At 31.5% G+C, this 13,540-nt stretch overlaps 1 protein-coding gene across 1 annotated transcript in view; it reads left to right on the forward strand.

Moving 5' to 3' along the window:
• Positions 1 to 7,876, forward strand: part of LOC130900790 (max dimerization protein 1-like) — a 302,666-nt gene extending 294,790 nt beyond the window's left edge. Inside the window, exon 6 of the mRNA XM_057811660.1 lies at positions 2,183 to 7,876. Within this exon, the coding sequence (XP_057667643.1) occupies positions 2,183 to 2,319 (137 nt within the window). The 3' untranslated portion in view covers positions 2,320 to 7,876. The remainder of the gene's footprint in view (positions 1 to 2,182) is intronic.
• Positions 7,877 to 13,540: the final 5,664 nt, after the last annotated feature.

Raw genomic sequence — 13,540 nt, forward strand, 5'->3', positions numbered from 1 at the left:
GAAATAATTCTGTCAAACGCTAGTTAGAGAGGATTTAATAAAATAAATTCATTCACATTCACACAGGAATCCATTTGAAACGGGTATCCGTCATGGCGCATATATACATTTAGATGTTGAATCAAAGAAATAACTAAATTTTGTTTTATATCATACAAACTAACACGTCGTAATAATCCCTTATAACTGAGCTGTAGTAGTATTCTACAAATTGAAGACGAAATCTAAGAAAATATATGTGTCTCGTAAATTTCGCAATCGGTTTTTTTCTTTGTACAAATAAACGAAAAAGAGTCTGTTTGTCTTATGTTGTTGGTCCTTTTTGATAGTATCTTTCACTGGACAGGCACTTTCTTTCATCTCTCAAACTTTTTAGTGAGTCATTTGTTATCACACGCGCTCTTTCTTGTCTTCGCTATTGCTGCGAACTTTCAGTAAATACGGGATTATAAATTATTCTTCTGGTCCATTTTCTTTAATATCCATTTCTTTTTCCAAATAATTAATCAAAGTTAGAACCATTCTACTTTCTCTTTTCTCATTCTGAAAGAAGCTAAAAAATTCTCAAATATCCCTCATAATAAATTACATTTCAGAATAATGGAAGTGTGTGATTAATTGTTTGATATAAAATATTTGTGCCAAATTTTAATAATTATTTACCATAGTAATGGAATTTTTATTTAATATTGTCACTTTTTCCTCCAATATCTCAATAACAATCTTATGATTTCTAATGTTGAAATAACATATTCTATCAGATCCAATATGGAGAAGATTCCATTATAGTCTTTAATATTGTGATAGGTACACAGCCGCACGTCATCAGACGGTCAAAACTTACTGTAGTGGAAATTATGGAAGTGGGTGGCTTACTCTACAGAACAAGCTGTAATTAGACAGCTAACTAGTTAGTTAGCTGAATATTGTTGAAGATACTCGGCGAAAGATATAATACAATCCGGACGTTATAAAGTGAAGTGCTGGCAGCCGTCAATCAAATTTTATCATTTATAGCTTTTTCGTTTCTATGTTTTTGAACCATTTATAACAATTCCGTTTCGAATACTACATAATATCAGAGACCGTATTTTCTGGCATAAGGAAATACTTGAATGAGATTAATAATTATTTTTCATCTAGTCGGCTACTGTCAAATAAGCATCCTTCCAGCCGAAGACTCCGGAAGTATGTAAAAGTACAAAGTACAAACTTCGAACATTTATTCGTTTTTATTTGATAAGTTGTAGGCTAACCAACTAGATATTTTCACACTTCAATTTTCTCCTTGTAAGTAACACGATGTCTGACAGTATGCAGTTCAATAATAGCTGTTGTATTGTATACTGTAAGTATTTTCACGAAATAATTACAATTTATGATTATTTTCTTCAGAATGTCTCTTTATGGCGAAAGATTTCTTTGGCATGTACAACGATCTAAAAGTCCACATCTCTCCTAAATTATAAATTTTATCGAGAAACTTATAGAAAAACTTATTTTTTCTATTTTTAGATTTTACAGGTTGTCTCTGTAAAAATTACGGATCATTAACCATTGGGCATGAACTGCCCCTGGCCTTCAAATAATCCAATGAAAATTTATAATGTTTGAATGTATAATTTAGAAAATAAACTTAAATATAAGTTCTGATTTCAATAAATAAAACTAGAAAAATTAAAAAAATCAAACTTCGGACCATTTCCCCCATTTAGAATCTTTTGGGGCACAGTGAACCATAAAAAATTTGATGAATATTCTCAACTTCTGCAAAATTTGATTACGGATTTCAACAATCGTTTTGAAGACTTTCACAAAATTAATGCAATGAAATTCCCAATTTTCAATAATCCATTCAATTTTGAAGCTTGACAAGCACCAGTTCATTTGGAAATGGAGTTGTTAGATCTTCAATCGGACAATAATTTGAAAGAAAAATTTACAACAATATAATATAATAATTCAGTTCATTTGTTTCTATTCTCAATCTGGCCCATCTACCAATTCAAAATTTAATATATGGCCCTTTGCAAAATTGAGTTTGACACCTCTGATTTAAAAGGTTAATCTAATCTAAGGAGTATCTTTATTGTAACATCGTATAGAGTCTAATTCTGCATTATTTTTTGTCTTGATTCAATAAATGAAAGAACTGTATTGAAAGATTTTATTTTTGTTATAGATGAGGTGGACGTGATTGGTTATACTAGTACCCAAAGCGATACGGATGATCATTACAGCGTCCAATCAGCATCGAGCGACAGCGGTGTTATTATTTCCACTTGCCGTCTCACTCTTTCCGAAATGGAAGTGATCTAGGCAGACAGACTGATCCTAAAATAGAATAACAATAAAAAATGAAAATAAAAAAAGGAAGTGGACACCTCTCAAGCCAGTACAGCCAATCCCGTAACCCAAGCAAATTTTTTCAACGGGACGTGATCCAAACTATTTAAGGGATGTGTCCTACTAGTCAACGAACACTTCTTCTTTAGTCCAGCCAATGTGTGACTGATTTTTGGAATGTTGAATTGTGGAATAAAATATTTACATTTAATTACGTTTCTCGGCCGTACAGAATAAGCAAAATTATGGGTGTTTAGACCTAAGCTTCTTATTTATAACATTTAACATTTAAAAACGTTATTTATAATTAATTTCAGAAATATTCTTCCATATTTGTTCTGTTCTACAACATATGTTAAAACAATTAACATTGTAAACGACACTGCTATCAGAAATATTTTTTACAAATAATCAAACTAACTAAATTGTTTTGGATTATGTTTATCAAATACTTTACCTTCAAAGATCAAAATTCAAAATTTTAGATAGATAATAGTTACTTGAAGTCGATAAAATGGATGACTTTATTTAAATTTTTATATTAAATTGTGTGTCAAACAGGATTTTCAATTATTAGTGACAAATTAATGACAGATTTGTACTCCGAAATTTCAAAATTAAGCTTTTGAACAATCTGTTTAGGGTGCTCGAAATAATGTACCTTTTTCAATAGTTATACTGTCAAAATAGACATTTACCCTTGCCCCAATTATGCAAAAAATACCTCTAGTTACAAAGAATTGCCTGTGACAAGTATTTAATGCAACAACAACCCTGCGGGCCGGGCGCCTCTAGGTCACAGATCACAATATATGGTGTTTTTAAAAAAAATATTCATGGGTTAATGAAAAAAATACACATTTCTAACGACAAACGTTATATTAAAAAAATTATTTAAATAAACCGAACCAGAAACTTATTGTTTAAATATTTGCAAATAAAAAAACATGAAGGTGAATAAAATGATACATTTCAGTATAGATTATTTTGTTTTTGAATCTTCTTTACAAAAGAAACATTTTTTTCTGATCCCTGGTTAGAAATCTCCATCTATAGAGGTTTCTCCTGTTTCAGCAACATCTTGTCTCCTTTGTATTACAGTTCTGGGATCATTTGTTCAGTAAGAACTTTGCTCCAAATGATCTCTTGTCAATGATACTCCAACATCTCTTAAATATAATCTTATCACAATCTTATATGTTTTATTATTACTCGCAAAAATAATTTGAGAATAAATGAATCAAAAAACTCTTGATTGAGCAGTCTTCCTACTGGAATCCTCTTATCAATCAAGGCATACAGAAGTTTCTACTTGACCAACTTTCATCAAAAATTCTTATGTAACTTCAACTCCAGTTTTTAAGTTACAAATAAAACTTTTAAGCAACAAAATCATCTTCGTATTTAATTTTACTGTAATTATATTCGCTTGTTATATTAAGTACAATTCTGGATAATAATTAATGATGGGTTTTGTAAATGGTTTTCCAAAGTGATCACATGCCATGGACGCCATTGTAAAAGATAATTTTCATTTATTTTCACGAAAAATATTCAGTTTCAAATCTCTCCTGAAAAATTGTCAATTTTTTAGTTATTTTACTTTCTAAGCATCTGATCTGACCAGTTTTGTCAGATTCAAAATGGATTTTGAATACGAATAACGGTTTGTACGAGAAATTTTTATCAGTGTTTCAGCTATCATAGAATCTTGTATACAATTCAAGAAAATATTGTCGTAGAATGTTTAGTCTTCAGTAATAACATTTGCTTTACAATAATATCAACAAAATCTATCAAATTGGAAGTTCTGGAACCGTTGGTGATATTCATATTGAACACACTATTTATTTCTAGCACTACATCAACACTCACAATTACACTGTCTAACTCGCGTTACGATAACCGTCTCTGAAGACGATAACTTGGTTATCGAAACGCGCGTTAGACAGTGTAATTGTGAGTGTTGGTGTAGTAATGATTTGAACAGTGTATTCAGAACAAAATCTTATTTAATAAACAGAAACGTTACCTTTATAAATGTAAATTTTATTTCACAATATCGATCACATAATGTCTGAGCTTATAAAATTATCAATATATTCATCTTTATATATATTATTTATATGTAAATTGTACATAGTTTCAACCTGAATCATATAATATTAGTAACAGCTGTACTATTATGAAATACTTGTATACATACGAACAATCAAACTAAAAAAACTTATTGAATAAATATGTGATGATAGAATTCCCTCTTTGTACTTTTCGTATTTAGTACTTCATAATGGGATAGTCTAATATGTAATAAGGAGGGGAGATTGACTGCGCTGCGACGCATATTTTTTTAATACATTCATTGAAACGTTCCTTTAAAGCATTGGTTCCAAACCTTTCAAAATGTTGCTGTACCTCCCGCAGCTACATTCTTCTTCTTTAAGTACCATAAACTTTGCAGCTTGTAGCTGTTCTCTTGTCCAAAACTTTTAATCTCTTATCTGAAGGCACCCTAAATGCCAGGAATGTTATTTACGCCTCTCCTTTCTCGTCAAAATAAGCTTGAAAGTTGAATATCTCGGTCCTCCAGGATGTGTCCCAAATAAGATACTTTTCGTTGTTCATTTACCGCATCATATGCTCGGTCCTTGGGATCCGCAGAAGTCTGCGTAACAACCACATTTCCATAACCACACCATCGGGCCAAATATAACATTTTTTCTTAACTTATCAAACTTTGTAAAAGCTGTTTTTGCAATTGCTATCCGAGTTTTAACTTCCCCGTCGCAATCCCATTTTTCTTTTAACATACATCCAAAGTATCTAAATTTATTGGCTCTCTCCATGTTATTTCCATTGATGAATACAAGATTTCATTGATAATTTGGAGTAAATTACCGAAAATCAACAAGATAGAAAATATGATATCAATTCAGTAGCAGTTGTATCCAAATGTATCTTCTATCTATATTTGTTATTATAAATATCAATGGTATATTCTTATGACCACAAAATGTCTTTACACGTCAAAGACCAGAAAGTTTTGGAAATTGAGAAGATATTTAAGGTTTCTAATACATCGTAATCTATTAATCATCTACAAAACATCCATACTCACAATCACACCTGTTTTTTGACCTTCGGGGCACCCATATAGAAAAGTAGAATATGTGAAAAATGTGTTTGGTATATTAACAATAATACTCTACAATGATCTAACGTTATTTGTCCAGAACAGAACTGCTCCAGGAAATTGCAAAAGGTTATTTGTATAAGCTATTAGAAACCTAACCTAACCTAAATTATCACACTATTAATTGTTATAACAGTCGTAATATAATTAAAATTCTTCTCTCCGTAGAAGTATTGAAAAAATCTGGAATCATCATCAATCAGATTAGGGGATAATGTGTGTCTCTTCTGATTGATTTGTTGAACCAAAATTGAGGACTTTCTGGCCAGCTTATGCTCTTTCTCTTCTTCTTATGCCAGCAAGCAAGAAACTATTATGATTTCTTCAATATCCATACTGTAAATTTCACAAAAATCCAAATTTTCATAATAAACGAAGTCAAAAACCAAACGCATGAGACTTCCACAGCCAATCACACTCACGACTGGAGACTTCGAAATCGGTAATTTCTGGAGCTTAAGTACCTGCGTGCGCAGGTGTCAAAATAAATCCGATCCGTTCGTTGCGAACGCTCCTTTCAATGATAACAAGTGTGTGACTATCTTAAGGAATCATCTATAAATTACGTCACAAGAATTTTAGTGCTTTCAAACCCCTCCCCAAGTCCTTTGTCACATTTTTATACTCCTTCAGATGTGACGTCACATTTTTTTTAGATTCATGCATGTATTCAAAAATAAACGAGATAAAACCATTTCCTAATTATATTTTTATTAAATTTCAGATAAACAATTAACAAATTAGATTTTTATAGTTTTTCATTCACATCTAAATTTCGCGTTTTAGTTTTAATTTATGATATCATAAAACTTTTGACCCCCCCGGCTCTTGTCACACATTTCGGTGATAACTCTCCCTCCCCACAAACCTGTGACGTAATATATGGATAACCCCTAATTTCTACAGTAGTAATTACAAAACAAAATATAATTTTAATGAGAGGGATATGTTTGACAGCAAATTATCAATATTTGACTTGATTTTTATAAGGAATAACCGCGAATCTCCCCTTTCTGTAATGATCAATCTTTCCCTCTTTTTTTTGTAAATACGTTTTAACGACACTATAACTTGTTTCGAGGATATATGACGAGGGAAACGCGATCAGAAGCTGTTGCATAATTCCCCACAGTCCAGGATATTTGTAGGGTATCTCTACTTGCAGCCAAAATTTTTCAGCTCCTCATTAGAGCTAAGCTTAAGTAGCTCATCTTGTAATATCACATCTCCACTTCCCTTTCATCAAATGGATTAATGATCCATTGTGGTAATTCCATCGTCAAAATATCTTAAAATTTGATTTTAAATACATCAAATGTTGAACGTATGTCTGATCATCTTCATTAAGGCATTTTATCTACGAAAAGATTGAAAACTGAAAATTATCGTCGACCAATATTTCCCTTTCCAGAAAAGCTGAAATGACACTCTTTATTTTTATTATATTAAAACTGTCCCTTTGTTGAGGTCATTAAATTTTTTGACCAAATCTATTAAAATTGATTAGGTTTTCTTTGAAATTAGGATTTTTACTTTAAAAACTTTAAAACTGAATCAAAAAGTGAATCAAATCTTGATAAATATTAACCTTTCGACAATCAGCGTACTTCGATATGTAAAAGTAATCGTTGGAAGTCTTCTTCATTTTCATCGCATAATTGTGGAAATTCAATGCATTGCTTATTTTGTTAACTGTATTAATCATAAAGTAAAGCGATTGGTGCAATCTATTAGTCAAATTTTAGGACACTAGACATTTCAGTTCTTCACTATCGAAACCATCGTCCGCTGCTTACAATTATGGACCCCCAGTTTTTATGACGCCCCACCTCAATATTTACACCTTTTTTAATAACTAATTTTCAATCAGAAGATTCAAGACGATTTATCAAGAAAAAAAGGTCTAAAAGTTGAAGTAATTTGATACATATTATATAACTTCTGTTATCCTGAATTGATTAAAATCTAAAAATTGAAAAGTTTCTGAACTAAAAGTTGAAACTTTTCGAAAGTAATTGAATTGAAAGGAACGCTTTAATGAGATAATTGTTTATAAGTAACCTCTCTTTGTTAAATAGTTACTATGACCTGTATAAATCTGTGTAAATTAGTGATAATTTCAATAATTCTAAGAAACAAATATTAATGCACAGGCTGTATAGAACTAATTAGAAATATGAGGATTTATATTAAGTGCCAGTGGAAAAGGGTAAAGTGATTTCTATAATTTTACTAAATTTGTTATATTATTTTTTCTTCATTATCACTGTACCTGCATATTTTTAAGGATTTATTTTTATAATTATTTCCTTAAATAAAATAATTTCTGTTTACTAATATTTTGACCATTATTTTACACTTGCGTTGGCTTGAATGCTTTTATATTCATTTTACTAAGAATGAGTTTGTTTCAAAGTTTTAAGAAAGCAGTAACTACTTCACAACTATTATCCATAAGAATCCCGAGGATGATTCGACGATTCGATTGTGTTTGTATTGTTTGTATTGCTGTGCATTTCATGTCGAGGTTTATGAAAATTTTCAAATAGTCAAAATGAATTTTTGATATCTTCACAATTCCAGGAAAAACAGATCTATATATATATATATATATATATATATATATATATATATATATATATATATAATCCGGTCAAAAAATAGTCACAAATAAGCCTATAACATAGCCAAAATTTACATAGAGCTCAGGCTAAATACACCAATATAAATGAAATGTCAAAAATCTTCATCAATCCTACTTTCGTACGAAATTAAAGTTTTCTCCATTTTCCTTCAAAACAGTAAGCTTCATCACGATAATAGTGGATCATACAATTCACTACAAAAATTGTTCCAGCACTTTTTTTCGTACGGCTCACCGTTCTTGAGATATCGCGCTTTTAATAAAAATTCCTACTCTACCTTATGAGATAATCTACGTATTTTCTTACGCGATTCTCCCAGATCAGATCGAATCCTAAGGATTGAAAGAATGTTACTAATCACTAATGATCACAGTAGAATTTCTAATCACTTCTAAATTTTATTGTAATAGATGATTGTCTAGTTCTACTTCAACAACTATTTCTTCTTCGTATTCACTTTCTTCATCTTGCAACATTTCTGTACGCTGTTGTAAGAAATGTGATGCATCAATTTTCTCTTCATTAATATCATTAATATTTTCATCTGTTGTATTTGATTCAATATTGGATCAAGTTTGACCCCAATAAGTGATGCATACTGGAGAAAATAATCCCACTTTTTGACAGCCACAATTCTTTTTATAACCCGACTTGCAATCGCACTTCTGCGTACTTTTTTTCTTGTTCCTCCTTGTTCTATGCCCATCATTTTTTTGTTGCTCTAAAATCTGGCCCAGCCACTCTATTCTTTTGGTTCCTATCATTTTACTTAGTTCTGCTTCTCCAAATAGATTCCTTATTTCATTATTTGCTCTTCTGGGCCATAATTATCCTTCCTTTCGCCTCCTGAGTATTTTTCTTTCCCATATATCTAACTTCTATATCTCGGCTTTATTAAGAACTCACGCTTCGCCTCCGTAGCTCACTTCTTGTCTTATTATTTCCATATTTTCTCCATCGTCACCTTCGTCCTTGATAACCACACCAAGATATATATAACTTTGAACTTGCTCTAAGCTCATTGTCTTTTGTTCGTTCAGAAGTATTGATAAACTGCTCATTGCTCTTTTCTTCTTTGTGGTATTGTCATTATCAAGTGCTTCGATTTATCTTCTGTCTCTGCCATTTCTATGAAGTCTCTGCAAGTTTCCTTAAGCTCATTTTGCGATATTCAAAGGATTATCTACATTGTATGCCAGTAGCTGCATTGATCTTGTTTTTAGTGTCCTTGTTTTGTTCAAACCGATTCCACGTACTATGTATATCGTAGTGGATAAAGGATCTCCACGTTTTAGTCCTGTGCTGGTCTGGGAACATTTGGTTCCAAATAATTATCTGCTACTTTTCAACCCCATTTTTCTCGATTCAGCTCATCGCCTAGCCACATTTCAACTTGATAATAGACCCGATACAAGTTTTAAAAGGTGGAAGCAGATTTTTCAAAATTACTTGCTCCCAAAAATAAATGGTAATTATCATTATCAATCGGTATAGATTAAATATTTTCTCGGATAAATGCTTCGGCGGCTTTCAATATTCTGAATCGCTATTCGTTTGTATTTTCATACCAAGATTTATTGAGAATATCTTATTAATTGCATGGTTGCATTTTTTCCACTTCTTGCAATGAAAATTGGTAATCATCATTCACTGAATTATCTCTATGTTCCTCAGAAATAGATTATAATAATTGTGGTACCAGGATTGGAATGTTTCAACTGGTAAATGATTCAACTATTCTCAAATCGTACATGTCATATTCTCACAACCTCCAACCTCTTTTCTAACTCTCTTTTCTAACACTCCACTGTACAAATTTAACAAATTAGAAACTGATTGTGGAAGAATTTGCCTTCAAGGTTTTGAATTTTCACAGTTTTTCTCCAAATAAACAGATGCATCCAATATATATATAGCACTTTGAGCTTCATCTCATCCTTGTTAAGAAACTGACTACAACGCGCGACAAGTGGTAATTGTTAAGATCGTGAGTGTAGACGGCCACAATTGTGGCAAAAAAAATGAAACCTTGGTTGCACACAATAATTAATAAGGCTACGAATCGGCCACACTATTTTCAAGTGAAATTTGAAAATCATGTTTAAATATTTATCCAGGTTCACAGCATGGTAATAATTTTCGTCCTTTCTTTGCCTTCCAGTCCCCAAAATCCTCTCCATTAGATCTCCTCGCGCCCCCATACACCATTTTTGGGTATTCTTTTTTTTTTCTCTGTTATTCTTGATTCCTGCATTCTTCCTAAGTATCTCAGTTATCCTAGTCTTTCAGATCTTTTTCTCTCCTAATATCTTCTTAAGTAATTACTTCTTCCATATATCTAATGTATTTTAGTCCCATTTTATTTATTTTCGCTTGCGTAAAATCTGATAACTGTTCGATATAGATACAGCTTAGTTTTTTGGGGTATGTTTTTGAAGATTAGTATCTTGTTTATTGATCAAGATTGATTGCTTCCTCCAGTTAACTTGCTTCTATGTTTTCTTTCTCATCTCCATTATCTTTGGTAAGTGTTTTAAAATTAACTTGCTTCACAGTTACAGTTCGAAACATTTATTGGTCTATAACTCAAAACCAAAACTTAATCTCATTTTGACATTAAGTTTACTGGACGTAATTATTCGTAAATACTATATCTTTGTCATCCAATTCTATCTTCTATATTGAATAACATTTCTTTGTCTAAAGATTTTTTGTAATCCATTTTGTATTGAAAAATTCGATTGCTTATTTTGATTTATTTTCCGACCTTTACCACATTATTCGTGGCAAATATATTTTTTTCAGGTATGTTAACAGGTAAAAGTGGGACAAAATATGGTAAATGAGGTAAGTGCGTAAGCAATTCCATATGTTATTTCAACAATTTTGTCATCGAAATCGAAAATGTGACATAACGCATTAAAACTTTCATATTTATCGATTAATTGTTCATTCATTAGCCTATCTAATCCTAATAGATTGTCGTGTAAAACCAAGCCTAAATATTCCATGTTTTTAATGATTTTTTTATGTATTTTCGGTATAATTCTTTTTCTACAAGGTGTTTCAAAAAAAGATAATCCCGTCTCCAGGATAAAAAAACTTTTAAATCCAAATATTCCGAAAACGGTAGACAGTATCGAGTTATATCAAAAGTACCTTTTTAGAATTAAATGACGCTTAAGTTCACTTGAAATTTTCTAATATTGAAAAAGTTATGTTCAATACTACTTGGTACGAACCGTGTAACTAGCGTCCTCTATGAGAGTCAGACATAAAAACAATCCATCCAATTCTATCTATATTTATTTTGAACAAACATTTACTACAAGATAAATAATGAAAAAAATCTTATGGCATATACTTTTAATAATGAAATGTGCAGGTACATGTAATTAATATAATTTAACATTAGTTTTTTGTCTCCTGTTAAATGTTTTGATTGTTCTAATTGAGACAACACGACAAAAATTATTTTTACCAGGTATCGAAGTGGTCGCTGGTACAACCAAGTCTATTATGTATAAAAAGGGTTATTCCTTCAACAATGTGTTATACAGGGTCGGGAAAAACTAGCAAGACAACGAATATGTAGCTAAATCATGACTCTCTAAAATAAAATGTTTTTATATCGTATTGTTTGAGATGACGTCAAGGATCAATATTTTAAGTCCATTACCCCGTATCCATTAATTTTTCATAATTATTAATAATATATTTGCACACGAATTTCGCAACGACCTCTGAATCCAACTAATTTTTCGTCTATGCAAACATATTCTCCAATACAACATGCTTAGTTATTTATGAACAAACTCAGGATGTTGCAGCATTGTAGTTCAAGATGTCGAAGCCATAGTCCAAACACAAAAAAAATTGATTTCGTTATTACAAACCTTGTTCCATAACAGACTAGGTTAGGTAAGGTCAGGTTAGGTTAGATTTCACTATACAAAGTTGATCTCTGATAAAAAACATCAAATTCAGTAGTAACTAATAATATTAATATCCAAGTTATTATCGCAGTCAGGGCCGGATTAAGATTTATAAGGCCCGGGGCTAAAATAATGACGGGGCCCCATTAAGGAATTCGAAAACCCGGAAAAATTCACAAAACAATATCAATACGTTAGATTTGTGGTATCAACACATCAAAAAATACAGAATGAGTTCCAAATGATGGGGCCCTCTTGGACCTGGGGCCCGAGGGTATAGCCCATCTTTTTGAGAACCAAAACCAGCAAAACACGGTGACTCGAGATGGTGCTTCATCACCAAAAGTCGAAGCAAGTTGATGGGCACACTGCTGTTGTTTAATCCACATCGAAAATCATAAAAAATCATCGCAGGAAAATGATTGAACTCCGTTATTTACCAAAATGATAGTTTCAAGTATCTGAGAATAACTCAAATAGCATTTACATGACAACATGTTTTTTAACGTATTCATAATATTCATATCAGTGTTGCCATATCTCGAAACTCTCATAGGTTATCTGATTCCGAGTTAAAGTCCTTGAGTGTACCTACAAATTCATTATCAAAGCTTGCAATAAATAACGATATTAGTGAGATTAGAAGTATACTTAAAAAAATAAATTTCATTCTTATAAAGTGCAATCAACCCAAGCATTAAATTAAGATGGTCCTGATAAACGATTACAGTTTTATGAAACAATTATAGTTGAAACTGTTTAATACATTAATGAGGAACATTATATTTTCTGATGAACGGATAAAAAATTGCTGGTATTGGTCGGATAATAATCCGCATTGGGTGGAAGAATACCATAGACAATATTCAAAAAAGCAGATCATTTGGATCATTTTTTATTATAGTTAAGGCCGATTCATGAGCCTGACTTTCCGTTTACCGTTGCCGTTCGCGTGGGACGTTTGCCGTTTGACGTTTATTGACCCTATTCATAAACGCTGCTGACGTTAACTTAAGAAATTTTGATATACTTTTTGACATGTGTCTTGCTTTTTGTTTTCATATTATGGAAAATGACGACGAGATTTTTTTATTGGAAACATTAAGCAAGATCACGTGACAAAAGCAAACGGATGTGATGGTCTCTTTTTTATTACTACGAAAGTTGCTATGACAGAATTTTGTTTGATGTTGAAAGTCAGTAACGGCAGACGGCGACGTCAAACGGCAACTATTAATGGTCTTTCATGTATTTCAATGTTTTTAATTTTCTAACAGCAAACGTCAACGACAACGGCAAACGGAAAGTCAAGTTTAAGAATCGTCCTTTTTATATTCAATGGTGATAGATATTCACAACTTTCACAAGATTTTAATACCAGAATTAATTCGATTACTCTCCAATCGTATTAATCATCTATC

Source organism: Diorhabda carinulata, chromosome X, assembly GCF_026250575.1.
Source record: "Diorhabda carinulata isolate Delta chromosome X, icDioCari1.1, whole genome shotgun sequence".
NCBI classification, from domain to species: Eukaryota; Metazoa; Arthropoda; class Insecta; order Coleoptera; family Chrysomelidae; genus Diorhabda; species Diorhabda carinulata.